The sequence below is a fragment of the Haplochromis burtoni genome, unplaced genomic scaffold, assembly GCF_018398535.1.
Source record: "Haplochromis burtoni strain Fernald_Lab_line unplaced genomic scaffold, NCSU_Asbu1 Contig_348, whole genome shotgun sequence".
NCBI classification, from domain to species: domain Eukaryota; kingdom Metazoa; phylum Chordata; class Actinopteri; order Cichliformes; family Cichlidae; genus Haplochromis; species Haplochromis burtoni.
The window spans coordinates 117,478-135,008 of record NW_024582709.1 but is presented as its reverse complement, the minus strand read 5'-3'; the positions used below and the strand labels follow the sequence as shown (position 1 = coordinate 135,008).

At 37.5% G+C, this 17,531-nt stretch overlaps 2 protein-coding genes across 3 annotated transcripts in view; both read right to left on the bottom strand.

Annotated features, from left to right (window-relative positions):
* Positions 1-11,871, bottom strand: part of helz (helicase with zinc finger) — a 51,913-nt gene extending 40,042 nt beyond the window's left edge. Inside the window, exons 1-8 of one of the 2 annotated variants that reach the window (XM_005942741.3) lie at positions 11,764-11,871; positions 7,199-7,444; positions 5,938-5,974; positions 5,310-5,434; positions 2,445-2,501; positions 1,972-2,020; positions 1,336-1,411; positions 254-452 (exon numbers count right to left, since the gene is read on the bottom strand). In XM_005942741.3, the coding sequence (XP_005942803.1) occupies positions 254-452; positions 1,336-1,411; positions 1,972-2,020; positions 2,445-2,501; positions 5,310-5,434; positions 5,938-5,974; positions 7,199-7,426 (771 nt within the window). In that variant the 5' untranslated portion in view covers positions 7,427-7,444; positions 11,764-11,871. Of the gene's footprint in view, positions 1-253; positions 453-1,335; positions 1,412-1,971; positions 2,021-2,444; positions 2,502-5,309; positions 5,435-5,937; positions 5,975-7,198; positions 7,445-9,731; positions 10,431-11,763 lie in introns of those variants that run through there. The other variant, XM_042228772.1, reaches the window with a different exon arrangement.
* Positions 11,872-14,166: 2,295 nt separating this feature from the next.
* psmd12 (proteasome 26S subunit, non-ATPase 12) overlaps positions 14,167-17,531 on the bottom strand; it is a 7,272-nt gene continuing 3,907 nt past the window's right edge. Inside the window, exons 8-11 of the mRNA XM_005942738.3 lie at positions 17,100-17,212; positions 15,551-15,725; positions 14,842-14,919; positions 14,167-14,704 (exon numbers count right to left, since the gene is read on the bottom strand). Of these exons, the coding sequence (XP_005942800.1) occupies positions 14,495-14,704; positions 14,842-14,919; positions 15,551-15,725; positions 17,100-17,212 (576 nt within the window). The 3' untranslated portion in view covers positions 14,167-14,494. The remainder of the gene's footprint in view (positions 14,705-14,841; positions 14,920-15,550; positions 15,726-17,099; positions 17,213-17,531) is intronic.

Here is a 17,531-nt window from a genome sequence, read left to right as displayed (position 1 = left end):
AAAAAACAACCCTCCATTAGGATATTCAAAGCTTTTGTGTGGATGCATATGTAAATAAGGACCTATGCTGGAAATGTGTAGTAAATTTGAGAGATTTATATAGTAGATATATATAGAAATTGCAGAGGCTTTTAATCAGAACACATGTTAGAATGGTTTCAAATAGCAGTGAACACATTCATGTTCGCACAGTGTTTTCACTTTTATCTCACTGTGCCACTTTTGAGTTTGCATGAACTACAATGTCACTTACCACTTTCTCTGGAGAAAGGGAGTTCATCCACTTCTCTATTAAGGTCTCCATGTAGTTTTCGGTGAAGTGTTTACTCTCCTGCTGTTGTTTGAGGCGGATGAGGCGTGAAGCATAGCGCTTCTGCCACTCCATAAGCTCCTCCTGCGAATGAGCTGATGTACACTGGGCCCCATACCGACACAGGCCCTGCTCCAAGTACCTAAAGGGAAATAAAAAGTATGCTCAGGTGGGTCCATGTTAGTTCAAGCAACTGTTTTACTTCATAAAATGTTTCAGAATACTCAACGGTTCTTGTTCCCAATTTATATTATGCTTTCTCGTTGTGTTTTGTGATGCTGGTTGTTTAAAAGTATAACATTTAAAAATAGTTGTTACATTGACTGTGACACAATGTAGTTAAAAATTTCATGTGCCCATCTCCTCTACCTTTTAAGTTGTGCAGACTCAAAAAGGCACATCCCATCTCATCCCACCCCTCCTGTACTTCAATGTACAATTTTGGTTAATTTTATACAAACCATTATCAACCACAAAAATCTAAAATATATTATTGTTTGTAAAGGAGACCCCTTTGGTGTAAAGAGTTCAAAAATGAAAATTCACAGAACTAACTACAATCACAAATTCTGAAGTCTCAGTGTGATGACAGCAAATGCCCGTTAGTTGCATAAACATAAGCGTAAGTCATGGCATATTTTTCCTTGCAACATTTAGTGTGAGATGCATTTGTATTTGTACTGTATCTTTATTTTGAACATGTTAAAATAGTATAACACTAAAGAGAAAAAAGAAAGCAAAACTAAATTAGAACAAAACAGTAATAATTATAAATAACTTACAACTGACGCTCAAAAAGGAGTAGGAAGAAGCATATATATAATCTTATATAATCCCACCTCATTTCCACTATTTAGTAACTAATAGTCAGTACTTTATCTTCCCATTTATGCCCTACCAATCATAAATTCTTCCTTACAATTTGTTACATGTATTTGCTTTTATAACCCCAGTAACACATCAAAAGATATACAAATTTACAGATATTCCTCACTTCTTACAAATAACCACACAATTTGTATTACCTTTTACAAAGGGTGTACTCCTCACTGCTCGTGACTCCTCTTGGAGGTGGTCGGAACCGCCAGCCATCTTGGACCTCTGTCAATATATGAGCAGGGTGGTCAATGTAAGACTGAGAAAAGTGTAACCATTAATGCTAACTAGATTATACAATTTCTAGAGAAACGATGCTGGGATTGTTGCTACTGCTGGATGTCGCCTTGTTGGCTGTTGCAGTTTAGCTTTTAAAATTTTCAATTTTTAAAAACAAGCTGGTCTTCTATTAAGAGACATTTATGTTTAATTTTAAACACTGTCAGTTCTTTTTATTTTTAAGTTTGTCTGTTGTCCTTCAGTATGTATGAGAGAGACGGACAGCTACAAATCACAGCCTACATACTTAAAACTGTGAAGAAGATCTGCCTTTAAACTCAAGCATAATCGGAGCTGGAATTTCATAATCTAAATGAAGATGTGCATTCATATTTTCCATACAGTATTTTCATCCTTAAAAACACACTCAGGCATTTACAGTGGCACACAGGTCCATTTCAGCCAGAAGCTTATAATCATATTGCACCACCAGTCAAGATAAGCAGAGGGGAAAAAACAAAACAACATTAATGTGATTTTTTTTGTCATGGTAAACATTTGCTTACCTTCATCCTGGTCATCTGTGTATTCTGGTGCCATCTCTCCTTTTACAGCCTGACAGAGAGGGGGGCAGAATGAGGAGCTTGGAGGTGGTGCGTAGATTATTTTTAATATGTCAACTAGTAACTTGAGATACATGCATGCCCTTAACTTTTCCAGGCATTACCCAATGGAGGTGCACATTTGCATGCAAATGTCACACATTGTTGGATCCATCATTAAATGTGAGAAAGGGCAACTTTGGACAATGTTCCGATCTGACTTTCCTGAGGTTATCCTCTGTTCATGTGTAAAAACAGCTCGAGCTCCATGCAATCAGCTTAGGTATTAAACATATTGCACGGGAACAAATAAACAACAGATACTTTGGCTATAACCAAATCTTAATTATTTCCATCTACAAGCATTGAAGAATTCCCTGTAAAACCAAACACCACATGACTGGAACAAAGGAGCATGACGAACAATAGGCACGTACCTCTATTTCAGAGAAGAGCATTTTTAATCTGCTCAGGTCTTTTGCAACAATACCATTCTGTTGAGAAAGAAAACGACTACTTTAGTCCTTTTTATTAGTAGTCATTTTTTAACAATAACATGCAAAATTGATCTTCATCATCATTACAGTATGCACTACAAAGGTTTCCATATTAGATCAGTGGAATGTGAAATGTATGTGCGATGTAACCTGGAGTTTGCTGGCAACAAGTCACAAATTATAGTATCGAAAAGCGCAAATAAGCCTTTGGCTCATGCATTTATGGCTTCCTTACAGCTAGGGTACTTAGCAATTCACTTTCTTAGTGAATTATTTGCCAAATAAAACTCTTGTTTGATTCATCGCTTATTTGCACTTCCTGGTAGTGACTTTATCCACCGCTATATGAAGATTTTTCTGAATGTTTAAGGTCTCAGAAAATATCTGCTAAATAAGTAGTGATTAGAAGTGCATTTTTATTAAAATATTTAATCGATCTTTATTTCATCTTTGTAATATTGTGTAATTTTACAGTTTAACTGCCTTTCTGCTTAACACTGCTCTATATAGACCATGAACCCCTCAGAATTTCATTATACATAGAAAGTGCCTATTACATTCCTAATCCAAAATATAGGGTAACATTTAAAATCCCACATCAGATCTAAATGAATATTCAAGTTTAAAATTAGAGCAGGGCAATATGGCCAAAAATATTTATCACGATATACATTTGAAAATTTGCGATAACTATATAACTGACGATATAATTGATGCGAGACAAAATACAACTCCACAACATTACTAGCGCAAAAAGACAACCTTCCATTTATTTTCACTTAAATAAGAAGCTGGTTTTTATGTACATTAAAGCTTTATAAAAATGTAACAGTGCAAATGCAAATTCCTTGCTGAAAGTTTAACCAAAAGGCATTTCCAGTAGAAATGGGCTGACATATCCTGAGCATAACCATGTATAATATCCACTGAAGTTAAAAAGAGGTGCTTTGCAACATTAAACTGCAGTGTGCAGTACGTATTTTTCGGACCATAAGGTGCACGGGATTATAAGGCACATTAAGCGAAACAAAGCAGTCAGATAAATCAAACTTTATTAAACTCATTCTTCTTGCTTCCTCCACTTCTGTACCATTGATTCATTAATGTTGAATTCTCTGGCAGCTGCTCTATTCCCATGTTGTTGCAGTATATTAATGACTAACCTCGTATTGTGGATGGATTATCTCAGTTGTTCTCCTGACTGAAGTTTGGTCCGTTTACAGCATCCTGCCATGCGATTGCATTTGTCTCTAACTATCAGGAACTTTAACGTTAACTTTTATAAGTGGAAAAGTGTTAGTGTTCGTCCTCCAGCTTCACTGTTTATGTTATGCTAACATAGCTGTGTCGCTAGCGATCACGTAGCACATCATTATATACCAGCTAGCCCAACTTCAGTAACCCTACAAACGTCACTGCTGTTTAGTTTCCTGTCTTCATTTATGTTGGAAGTGATAGCAGAGCTGTACGTTTGATTTTTTTCAGAAATCTCTCAGTCAGAACATGCTATATCATGCTTAGGTAACTAGCGAAACTAGCGAGCTAACTTCCGCTAGCTTCCTGCTAGCTTCTAACTCCGTTAAATGTAATACATTTTGTTTTCATGGATGCCTGGAAGTTAAACTTCATAGTTACACCTGGTAAAGCAGCAATGCTGATCGTTTTATTAAAGATGAAAGAATTTAGACAGTTTTTAACTCTTAGTGATGCTGCAGTGTTCGTTTGACCTGAAGGATACGGAGTTTAGGACCCAGATTACTCCCAGATTTAAGAGCATCTTAGTCCGACAAATACGACAATAACGACGGCCGCTTGCATGTTCTGCAAAAAAAATGTGCTTTGTCGTGTATCTGACGGACAAACACCAAACCAGTTCCACATCACTGAAGTTGCACCATTTTTACAAACCAATTCTGGTTCATCTGTTTCACTCAACAATCGGCCATGTGCGTATGAAAACAAAGGCACTGCGCATGCGCGTTTTACTCATGTTCTATCGCGATATTTCATTTTCCTATCGTTGCCTAACATTATACCGGTATTACCGTGAACGGTATAATATGGCCCAGCCCTTAAACTTCATAGTTACACCTGGTAAAGCAGCAATGCTGATCGTTTTATTAAAGATGAAAGAATTTAGACAGTTTTTAACGCTCAGTGATGCTGCAGTGTTCGTTTGACCTGAAGCATACGGAGTTTAGGACCCAGATTACTCCCAGATTTAAGAGCATCTTAGTCCGACAAATACGACAATAACGACGGCCGCTTGCATGTTCTGCAAAAAAATGTGCTTTGTCGTGTATCTGACGGACAAACACCAAACCAGTTCCACATCACTGAAGTTGCACCATTTTTACAAACCAATTCTGGTTCATCTGTTTCACTCAACAATCGGCCATGTGCGTATGAAAACAAAGGCACTGCGCATGCGCGTTTTACTCATGTTCTATCGCGATATTTCATTTTCCTATCGTTGCCTAACATTATACCGGTATTACCGTGAACGGTATAATATGGCCCAGCCCTATTTAAAATCTGTACTAACATACATGTAATTTGTTGAGAAAAAAAAATTAAACAATGTATGATCTAACAATGGCCAGTGGAAACCAAAACCATCTAACTTTTGACAGCTGCTTCAAAAATCATAATAAAAACATTGCCTGAATTATTATTATTATTATTCTAAAACTGTAGAACATTGGCAATGGTAGGCACTGCACTTTAAATACCCTTCTAGCTACCAATGTGTAGTCTGACAGTACTTTTGAATGCGATTTATAGATTGTACATTAATCATCATACCATTGGCTCTCCATACAAGGCTTTAGACAGGATGCTGGCCACCTCCTGCAGGCTGCCATCCAACAGCATGGAGCGCAAGTTCGCCTGTAGTGAACCATCTCCCCTGGCAATTTCTTCTGCCAGGACTATCACAAGATGAAGAGGAAAGAGGAGTGGGTATGGAAAGAATAAATTCAGTTCAGTCAGTTAGATATTTTTCAATGTTCTGTATGTGATAAGTCTGCATGCCTGCTCTCTAGAAAAAGAGTGAAAGGGACTGATTTGATTTTCTGAAAAGTTCAATGAAAACATGACATTTTAGGATTATCAGGGCTTGTATTTTCATACAGGCTGAAAGAGGCTACATTGTACCATATACTTTTCTATGACGCAAGCTTCAGCAATGCCCCAGGTTTACTGCAGTAAACGACTCACTTGACAACACTGGGACACTATCTTTGACCCCGGGCATCACCTGAGTGCAGACCTAAACATTTATTTTCTTCTGTTTTTCAGCTATAACACTTACAGTAGATGCAAAATTAACATGTCAGGACATGGTGAAACTTCTACCACAGGTACAAAATTACCTATTACACTACACGAACTTACAGTATCAGCACTGTTTACAATTTGAGTTGCCACTCACCATGTTTGCAGTCTTCATCTGCTTCATCATAATTTTTCTGTTGGCAGAAATGGGGGAGAAAATTTATGACCTTTACAAATGAGAATACTTGGTGATACTTCCTCACATTATCAGACTTATAAGACTTTAGTTTCCATAATCTTCAGCCTCAAGCAACAGGTCTAATTTTAGTCTTCAGCAAAGATGACCTAACAGTACCCTGGAAGAAACTTCTGTTTCCTCATTTTTAATCTTTTCATTTCACAAAGGTTGATTCAAAGGACAATGCTCAGTTATTTCAATGTAATGTAATAATTTCAAGATGAGTATTAGATGATAATTTTATATTTCACATTATTATTGTTAATGAGTTCTGTCTCTACATTGTGATTTTGGGGGATGTTAAATAGTTGTAAAAATCGAAGGAGCTTGCAAAGAAAAGCGTCTGGACTTCTTTAAGTTGCTTGAAGATGTTTCACCTCTCATCCGAGAAGCTTCTTCAGTTCTAAGGTTAAATGGTGGAGAGTCCCAACCTAGTGGGAGTGACCCCCCACAGAGGGACAAAAGGACCCCCTGATGATCCTCTAATCGCCTGAGCCAAGGTGGGAAACTGGGCGTGGGTCCCAATCAGCCAGGGTTTCGGGTGTGTTCATTGTGAAACCTGGCCCCACCTTATCATGCGAATTCCTGAGGTCAGATGGCCCAGGATGTGAGTGGGCGTTAAGGCGTCTGGGAAGGGATCTCAAAACTGGATTATAGATGGCAGAGAGTTGGTGTCGTAAACCCCGCCTCTGTTCAAAGATGGTCGCTCACAGTGGACATAGATGGCTTCTTTCACTCCTCTTTCAAATTACGACACCAACTCTCTGCCATCTATAATCCAGTTTTGAGATCCCTTCCCAGACGCCTTAACGCCCACTCACATCCTGGGCCATCTGACCTCAGGAATTCGCATGATAAGGTGGGGCCAGGTTTCACAATGAACACACCCGAAACTCTGGCTGATTGGGACCCACACCCAGTTTCACACCTTGGCTCAGGCGATTAGAGGATCATCAGGGGTCCTTTTGTCCCTCTGTGGGGGGTCACTCCCACTAGGTTTATATCTGGGACTCTCCACCATTTGACCTTAGAACTGAAGAAGCTTCTCGGATGAGAGGTGAAACGTCTTCAAGCAACTTAAAGAAGTCCAGACGCTTTTCTTTGCAAGCTCCTTTGACTACGATGACCTGGATGACTGAGAACCTTCACAGACAGTTGTAAAAATCAGTCGTGTCCTCACCAGCTGCAAGAAGGCAGCAATTCGGTAGAGCAGGGCACGGCTGCGGAGGGGTCCGGCGGCGGCGACAAGAGATGGAGGGCTCAGCGGGATGGGGTTGCTGGAGGATGGGGGTTGGGGTGCAAGGACCACCAGGGCATCCGTGCTATGGCTGACTGCCGCCTCGTACTCCCGCCTGGCTAACGATCTACTGGCTTCTTCACATGACTTCTCCGCTCTCCTGTCCGCCATGACTTAGGGACAAACCGTCTACAAATAAAACACAAACGGCACAAAAATAAGAACACTTAAAAAAAAGAAAAGAAAAGAAAAAAACAAAAAAAAAAACAAAAAACAGGGCTAGACAAAAGATAACAATTTTCTTTTTCTCCAACCTCTCGGAAATTGTCATCCTGATTATTGTCAAACAATATGTAAAACGCAGCCAACATCAGCTGCCTAACTTTCCACTGAAAACTGAATTCAGCTATTTGGGTAAGATATAGTCTGTTGCTTCCGATGAACTCCCAATTTGATAGGTCATTTTTATTTGCTTTTACTTGTACATGTAGTTGACACAGAACATTATTTTTAAATAAAGTAAATGTTTTTTTCCCCTCCACATAACGTCACAGTCATAAATTATTAAATTATGTTCACTTTAATAATAAATTATATATTGTGGCTTTTGATTTGGAACAAGTTTGTTTTTGTTTTTTTTAAAAAAGGTTTTCTACAGTAAAATGTCATTTTACAGTGGCAACAAGCAAGAGTCAAGTTCTCATGTAACTGATGTTTGCCATAAATCAACAAGAACAGAGGATAAGACTCCTTGGAGTGTTTCTAACATACCTCAACCTCCGCCTGTGCTTACACAGTGTAAATTGAAATACATGTGCAAAGAGCAGAGAAAGATGTAGTCATGTGAGATGTCTTAAGCAATATAAGAGACATTCTTCTTTATGATCAAGCTCTGAAGTCAGTAGTAGAGTCAGCTGTCTGGTGTCAACTGACTCATAATGGGCATAACTGATCATCCAGAATAAAGGGGCATTGCTGAGACAAGATAGTGGACATGCTGGACAGTATGCAGAGGAAAAGTCAATATAACCTTTACGTTGAATTTCTAGCAGTACTTTTATTTTTACAATGTTTCAGATAAAACCTCATCACAATCTGTCCTGATGAGACTTGCGTATTTTGGGACTAGGAGTGTAATGGTACTTGCCCTCAACCCATCAGTACACAGCGTTCAGTTCGATATTGCCCCGTGACAAAAAACCAGTACTGTGAGAAGTTTGCACTTATGTCTACACACTTGGATTCCCGGAACAAAAATTCCAGGCTGGGAGCCACTGGGAAAAGCACAGCAGTGCACCTTGAAAGTAGGTAAGGCATTATACGTGTACTTTATCTGACAACTCATACAATCCGCTGAGTTTTTAAATTTAACTTACTCTACCGCTGGAATCTACAACATCCCTGCTCACATTGTGGGGCTCACTAAGGATGGATCTTGATAAAATTACAATATCACTGCCAATACAGGTTCTGGTTAGGGGTACGATCATTTCACTTTGTATATTCCTAATCAACTTTTGGAGAGAAAAAAAAATAGGAATAGGAAGTTTTCTACATTTTCTAAATCAATGTGGATTTATTATCAATAAATATAAAAATATTATAGAATAAGGAGTTCAAAAAGCCTCACATGTGATTCCGAAGTACAAAGGCCCCTGTGTTAACTGTGAGAAAACATAATAGCACAGATTACGGAAATTCATAGGTTCAGAGACACATGATTCAAATGATCTAGACAATTTGGTAACCATCCAAAACCAATTATCAATTCCAAATCCTAAAGGTCACACTGAATGTAAAGACCAACACTGCTTTTATCTAGTGGTAATCACTGTTTCCTCAGTGTGGACAAAAAGACCAACTGTGCTTTGTACAAATATTCAAACTCAAGTGGCACCACTAGCGTTTAATTTTTAACACGATATTTTTACAAACATACATAAAAATATGTTGCAATCATATTAGCTTCATTTACTAAACCTTTTTTCACAGTATGCAAAACTTGAACAAAAGGTTCAAGTTTCAAAGTATATCTTCTGTTTAGTTTCATCTGCTGTAATGAAAATGTACTGAGCAATGAATGTACTCATGTTCTGGGTGTTGTTGTTTTTTTTGTCTTTTGGAGTGGGGGGGGCTGTTACCAGTAGTTTTTCTAGCAACTTCTAATTAATATCTTATACAAAAACATGTAAGAAACAAGAAAGTGGCTTTTTTTTTCCAGGATAGGGAGGGTACACTGTGAACTCCTGTCAAACGCCAAAGCCTCAAATGCTTAGCCTTGGATAACAGCCTAGCAACTTCTGGCCCGGTTTCCAACCACGCTGGTTTCAACACCAGAACTGCAACTTATCTCAGGAAGGCAGATAAAGAGCTTTTGTCACAAAAATACTACACTAAAAGCCCCTATTATAGCTATGTGCAAAGCAAACGGAGTTTCAGCAGTTAGCTGATGCTCAATTTCAATCCAAGCACTCACCACAGTATGGAATTTAGATTTTGATTCTGACTACCTCAGAGGAACAGGGAAGCTGTCACCTACAGCACAGTAATTTTAGGCATATTTGGAACAGGGTGTCCTTGAAAGAGAGAGAGGAGGCACCAAATTACTATATGCTAGCTGTGAAATTGCAATTTACACCTGCATCGCATGATGAAGACATTAAACAAAAGGATTTGACATTTCACACATTGTTAACAAAATATTTTCAAAATCAAAATCAATCATGCAAGAGGCGGTGGGTGCAGTGGGGGAGTCTGTTAACCCTGTAACAGTGTTTTAGACACTTCTTCAACATCTACTAACATACAGCTACGTTAGTAATAGCTGCTCTGGCTCAACATGTCTCTTAGGACCATAGAGAGACAAGTCTTTCAGCTTATGTGCAGTACATGGTAATACACATGACACACAATAATCTATTTGAAGGATTTTTTTCACTGTCGCAAAAAGCACATGTGAAGCAAATAATGCAGTCATTGTACTTATATTAATTTTAACGCTAAAAATACCACAATCATCACCATTGGCCTGGACAGATATTCCATGAGTCAGAAAAAAATAAGCTAACCAAGCAGGGAGGGGACCATAAGCAGCTAATTCTTTGCCTTTTCATTTAGGAATATGACACATTATAGGTCTGCTGATCTTCAAAAAGTGAACTCATGGTGTGAACGCTTCCTTCAAAAAAAAAAATAAAATAAAAATACAGATGCATTTTTGATTAGTATAACTAGTTTTTTGTCATCATGCAGACATGAAACTAACCAATTTTGCCACACCTCGTCATCACACATTGTCTGGAGCATTTTGCATAAAAATGGTTCATCGACAATGTCAGAAAATCTTAAAATAACTTCTAGGATTTGAATTTAAAGTAGCTGTTTGTATTTGTAAAACAACTTTCTGCAAATATAATAATTAAAATAGTCTTAAGACTAAGGAAAAAACATGTAATCATCCAAAAGTAGTTGAGAGTTAAAAGTTGCTTGACCAGAGAATGATGGCTTATGGGAAGATGAACAACAGAATTGTAGAACAAAAAAACAAAAGAGATGCACGACTGATATTAACACGGTGCTTGCTACGATCAAGTAGGGTTAGTTTAAAACCAATGTAGCGAGTCACAGCCCTATTTGTTACTGTGGGGATATCAGTTACCTAATATTAGTGCTTGCCACTTCACTGGTGCAACGAAAAATAGTTTGGCGGGATGCAGCGGGTGGGCAGCTGTCTTATTTTTCGTGTTCAGTCGTGGGACTCCACGATTACAGTATACAGTGGAAGAAAACGCTAATATTTATAACGGAAAATAGTTGTAGAGCAACCGCGACTGTCTCCGTTGTTCTCAGATAACGTTATTTGGCTTGACAGTATCGTCAGCAGCAACGTGTGCAAAATACGGCTGTAAAAACTTATTTCCCTGAGCTTAACTGGCAGGAGGCAGCAAGAGTGCATACACTAAATAGCAAATACACTGGAGTGGACATGATCTGCCTTTCAGTAGTTAGTTATAGCTATTGTTTGTCCAGCAAACTTGTCATGACTGCTGCAAGTAAGAGCGATGACGGCAGCGTCACAAAGCCTTGCAAAAAAACAAAAAAACAAAAAAAAAATGTCCCCACTCAAAGTGTTGGTCAACTTATCGCTCGCCTTTGCACAGGGCACACAGTGTTGCCACTAAATAGAGTATGCGTAGCTAGCAGTTAGCCTGCTAGCCAAAACACGGCCTTTCTTGGAACCAAACTGGGAAGCTCACAACAAGAATGGCTGTCTGGTTTGTTAATGTTAGCGGGCTAGCTAGCTAGGTTCGCCGAAACAAAACGGGTTCGGGCCTGTGATTTTGCCACGGTGTTTGGACGCATATAACTGGTATGACATCGTGTTGTTATTCGTGCATAAACTCAAAGCATTCGCCGTTATCCTAATGATTTATGGTGGGGTTTCGTGGCAGTGCCTTTGAGATGAAAAAGACAACTGAAAGGGCTGAAAATGGGAAGTCAACACTTACCTAGCTTTACTTTCTACGCCATCTTGGATCCACTTGTCAGACCGTCATCGCAAAGCATAGTGGGATGTACAGATCTGAAGGTTGAGGGGACCGAAACGTGTGTTTGCGTGCGCGTCTATATGGCCCGTGATGACAAGCATCCTTTTTGTCATAGTAGTTAGTTTTATTCCTTGTAAGCACACACGTGGGACTAAAATTCAAGTAAAGTTAGTCTACGGGTCATTCTGCAGTTAGAGCACAATTTAGGAATCGTTTTTTAAAACTGGTCTTTTATTTCATAATTCTCTGTTATGTTTCTAAGAAAAACACATTAAAAAAACATCAAAAATATAGATTTGTCCACCTCAGGTATCAAAAGTACACTTTTATGTGACATTTAAGTTGCTGTGTGCTATGCTTGGTACAGCTCACACCAATACTCTGGAATATGAAAAAGCATATTTTATAGCATATAATATACATTCTTAAGACTTAATTTATATTCATTTAAGCAACTTTTGAAATCTACGTTCCCCAACGTTTTCATTTAATTTCAGTATTTATCTCAAATACACTGTTCACACATTTAATAATAATAATAATGATAATATTTTATATACTTTTAATATATTTAGAAAGTTTATTACACACACACACACACACACATATATATAGATATATATCTATATATATATTGAATTGAGTAACATAATGGACTGCAACAGTCATGAATGATTGTGAATATATATATTTAAAAAAGGAAGGAAACACCTAAATTAATTTATCTTCTTTTTGTAATACAGGTAACAGTGTTGCATTGGTTAGAGTGACACAGTCTAGTCAGAAAAGATTGGAAAAATACAAAATTTGCCAAAGAGAACTGACCTTTGGACTATCCATAATGTTATCACAGGACTTGTTCATATTACTTCTTTTTTGTCGCCTTCTAACTACTTTATCTTTTCCTTTTCCAGGCTAAATGGGCATAGTTGAACAAATGATCTGGGATACAATCACTCTTCTTTAAAGTATGTTGGGGTTTTAAAAAGTTGTTTAACAATTGTAACACACATGCCAACAAAATGAAAACAAAAAAGTGCGTTTATAACATCTTAATTGTTGTATTTGACATGCAATTCGGTTATTAAGAAGTTGTGATAAGAGAAAAATGCCATTTTCTTTTGGGGGAGGGGTTTCTCAAGAGTTATTTTATATTTTAAATAATAATTTTGGAACCACTTTATCAACAACTAGGTTTACATTTTGTCCCAGGACAGATATAATTAACCCCCAAATACATGTTTTAATATCTTATAGATATTTTCAAATTCATGAGTGGGACAGACAATGTTCTACAACTGTAGGATTGACTCCTATATGTCTGAAAATATAAAATCTGAAATGTAGCATTACGGTTTAAAAAAGAAATCTGCATCAAATTATGTTTATTAAACTAAAAAATTTAGTATAAAACTAAAAAGCATTTTGAGTTTATGACGTTTTAGGAACGTCACTTATCTTCCCTTAACCTAAAGGTATTTTTCCTCATCCATCCAGTCAAGCCTTTTATAACTCTCAGGGATGTACAATGATATGAGCCGATTTTGTGACACAGATGAGGTGTTTCTAATAAATCCAATCAAGTCCTCGAGGTGACCAAAATTAATCCATATGCTTCCTAGAACATATTTAAAAAACCCAAAATGACCACACACACAACAATAAGTGGTGTGTGTAAGATTAAACTGTGATGTATTGAAAATATCCACAATAATAACATTTGAATCTTTATGTTGACTTGCCACATTACATTGTGGACATAAAAAAAGAGGGAAAATATAATTTAGCTAGTTAAAATTGTATTTTCCGCACTCATAAGCCAAGAAATGAGGGCACATACACATAGTAAGTAAAGCACAGAGGTAATTGCTATGATTAAAAGCAGTTTTCCATTCAAATAAGAAGTTCCAGTATTCTGCTATTATGCATGCTAGCTCATTGTTATGGCACCCCTGACATTTTATTATCCCGAGCCACATTTAATGTCATTAGTTCTACCTGTGCTTTTGTGCTATTACCACTCAAAATGCCTACTGTGGTGTTTACTGGTGCACAACTGGATGCCAACAATTTCTTTGTCAATATATCTGCTGGTGGAAAAAATCTTTTTATGTGGTGTATGAATGTGTCAAACATTTCATTTTGGGCCCCGTGGAGATTAAAATCAAAGTGAAGAGAGGGATCTGCAATCTGGATAACCCATTGTAATTAAAGCATCGGCACATATTATTCATTGAACTTTGTGCGCTGTACGCCCTTGGTGTTTTTCACATTAATCCTTTTATCACCTACTATGCACTCATGTTTTCATGGTTTGTCATAATAGAATCAATGTAAATCAGGCTACAATAACACCTACATATATAACTGTTAACCAAATGTCAGAAGTTTATTGTTTACATTGCTAGATGTACATTGAAAACCAGGTTTTTATAAAGAAACAGAGGCTAAACTACTGTATATATTACATCAAATGGCAATGTGTAACACTTTGAATATCCAGTCCAGAGTGAGATACAAAGGATAAGTGTTTGCATGTTCATGTGTGTTGAAGACTTTTTTTGCTAATTCTATCACATCGGAATTAGATTGCTTTCACAGGCTGCCATTAAACTGTGTAGTCAAAAACATTTCCACAGAAGGAAAAACAAAATATGAATCAAAACATAAAATAAAGCACTTTGTTCTCGTTTCACTGCAGATTATGAATCATTTCCTCCTTGGCAATGAGATGTGTGGTCTTGTTGACCAGAGACATAAGTGAGTTGAGTTTGTGTGACCAGTCGTTAAGCAGGTCATTGGGGTCTTTGGGCCGCTGAAAGTTGATGATGCCAGCCAGCCGGTCAACCTTGGCGTAGATGGTCTTGTTTACAACTAGGCTGGAGAGGAACTCCTCCGACTCCTGATAAAGTATTTAACGAGAGAGAGAGACCTGGGTTAGTGCCTCTTATTTATAGTTTTTGAGTGTAACTCGGCAGTTCCGAGTTACACTCAAAAACTACATTTAAATGAGTTATTTAGCTATATTGTTTTACTTACATCAACAGAGAGGTCAAGAAGGTTAGCCATCCTTTTCATTGTGATTCTCGTGTAATATTTGGCCATTATTCGGATGTTCTGGGGACAGCAGAAAACACGTGAAAATCATATCACGGTTATCAGTGCACATACAATGTACCTAAATATAAGAGCCAGACAGTTTATCCACTCAATCTGCATAAAGCTTCAGAGTCATCTTTATCCCAGTTGCCTCCATCGTATTTCTATTGCATGTCCAATTGTGTTCCATTTAGTCCTATTACATATTAATGATCAAGGAACTGACCTCACAGCCCATTGTTCATTCAGTGGGTTAAATTCAGTCATTGTGCAAATGTAGTGTTTATAAGGTTGGGGAAACCTGCAGTCAGCTGAGACTGAAGAAGTCACTTGGATGACTGACAAAATGTTTCTCCCACTGAAAACGCTACGTCCAGATGAAGGGAATCAACCTTTTGGGATTAGTTCTTGTATCTATTTAAATTGAACTCAGTCCCTTGATCATTATAAGAAAAAAAGGTTTTGAATGGTCCTGCCAACTACTTTACTTTAGTAAAAAACGAGGGGAAAACATGTCACCCACTGACAAGTTTAAAACTAAGAAAGCACTCAGAAAACCGTCAAAACTAAAACAAGTCTAACAAAAAGTGTCACAGTTGTGTGTTCAAACTCCAAGTGAGAAGCCCCTGCTCTCGACAATAAGACTTACATGCTCGACCACTCTATTCTTCAGGTCCTTCCACCTTTTCTCCCCTTCCTCTGTATAAGAGAAGACATCTGTTGCAGGGCTGTTGGGTGATCCCTCTCTCAGCTCTTTCCCATAATCCTCCACCAAGGAGGCCCAGCGCATTAACTCCATGGTAGTGAACTGTTTCAGAAGGTCCCTGGGACAAGAAGAATATTTATTAACAACCCCTCCCAATAAAACTTGTATCTACGCCATGCTACGGAGAGTACACACCCAGTATCAACATATGTGAACATTGCTGTGGTTAGCTCTCCCAAGTAGCTTAGGAAAAAGTACTGCCTTGAATTGTTTTGTTGATTGGTTTGGATTGTTTGATTACGTAATTATGTAGGAAAACAATGGCAAAAGAAGAAAAATGAAGCAAAACACAGTACAATACTGCTCCTCTTTTATTTGACTCAGTTTACTTATCTGAAATAAGTGGGAAGAAGTGCACACTTATTTAATCACATTCTTCCTTCATAAGTCATCAGATACTATTTAGCCAACTTAATTATTGTTATAAACCTCAACAACAACAACAACAACATTATAAACACTTCCAATAACACAGAATATAAACAAAATGAAATACACAAAATAATAATCAGATCATCTTATATTTACAACTCCATAAGTTCACATCTGCAAGTGAAAGCCAAGTAACTCCACTTAGGGAATGTTAATTACAAAATCCAAATAAGCACAAAGTAACAACCAGAGACATTCACTGAAATTCAACATTGTCCCCTTCTTTACATCTCTTGAGGACCATATCCATACCATACCTCTCTTTTTGACCTGCTTCATGTTTGGACACTGATTCAACCTTTAACTGTCTGACTCCACACACTCAAACTAGAACTTTTCCTGGTAGTATACACCTTCAGTTTTGAAGTTGCAAAAACCCCTTAAATTATAACTTCATTCTCTCAGAAAAAATGCTTTGAATATTTCCTGGTAGCTGATTATGTTTTGCTCTCAAAAAAAAGAAAAAAAAAAGAAAAAAGAAAAAAAAAAAGTGCTGTCCAGAATTTCACAAGATCTACAAATTTTAATCATTTAATCTTTAAAAATAGTCAATTTATAAAGTCCTTGTAACCTGAATTGTAAATTATCATTACTGCCTTTAAAATAAATAAATAAATAATAACAGTGGATGTGATGTACTTTTGTAGTTATTGCCCCAGACCTCTGCACAATAGCTTAAATAAGGTGAAGCCAGCAAATCATCACCAGAGCAGAAAATATTACCATCATCAGCAAAGAGCAACATTTTTAAATACAGTTTTTAGCATTTTCTTGAGATAAAAACATTTAGCAACTTTGCTAAAATAGCAAATACCCACTGTGTGTGGGACTGTCCACAAAGATTCATATAGTAATTGAGAAAAGGTAGCAAGCTACATTATACTGTAACATATATTGTGTTTTCTTTGTATTTTTCTATTATCTAGCCACAACACATCTGTAGCTTACTTTTTTAGAGTACAGCAGCACCAAAAGCAAAGAAGCAAAAATTATTTCTCACTTGTATTTCGGGATTTCTTCCAGTTTCTTGTCTCCACTGATTCTGTGCACAAGGTCTGACTGCTCATTCTCATAGGGTGAAAGAATCACATAGAGCACCACACTCTTCAGGGCCTGAAAGACAAAAAAGTAGCTGCAGCACTCAACAAGCAACGAGCAAACTAGACATACAGATTTGATGGTGCTTAAACTATGACATCATTGTTTCTCTTATTCCAAAAGATTTTCACATGCTTTGTAGGAAAAAAAAAAAAAAAAAAAAAAAAAAAAAAAAAAAAAAAGAGCATTACCTCTGCTGGCCCAGTCTGTTTACTGCCTACATAGGTAGCACCAAATCGATAACCAGAATCACCCAGGGTGCTGAGGGTAACAGTATGGCTGACCTGGAAGTGGTTACTCAAGCCTTTGTTGACCACTAACCGCACCCCTTCCA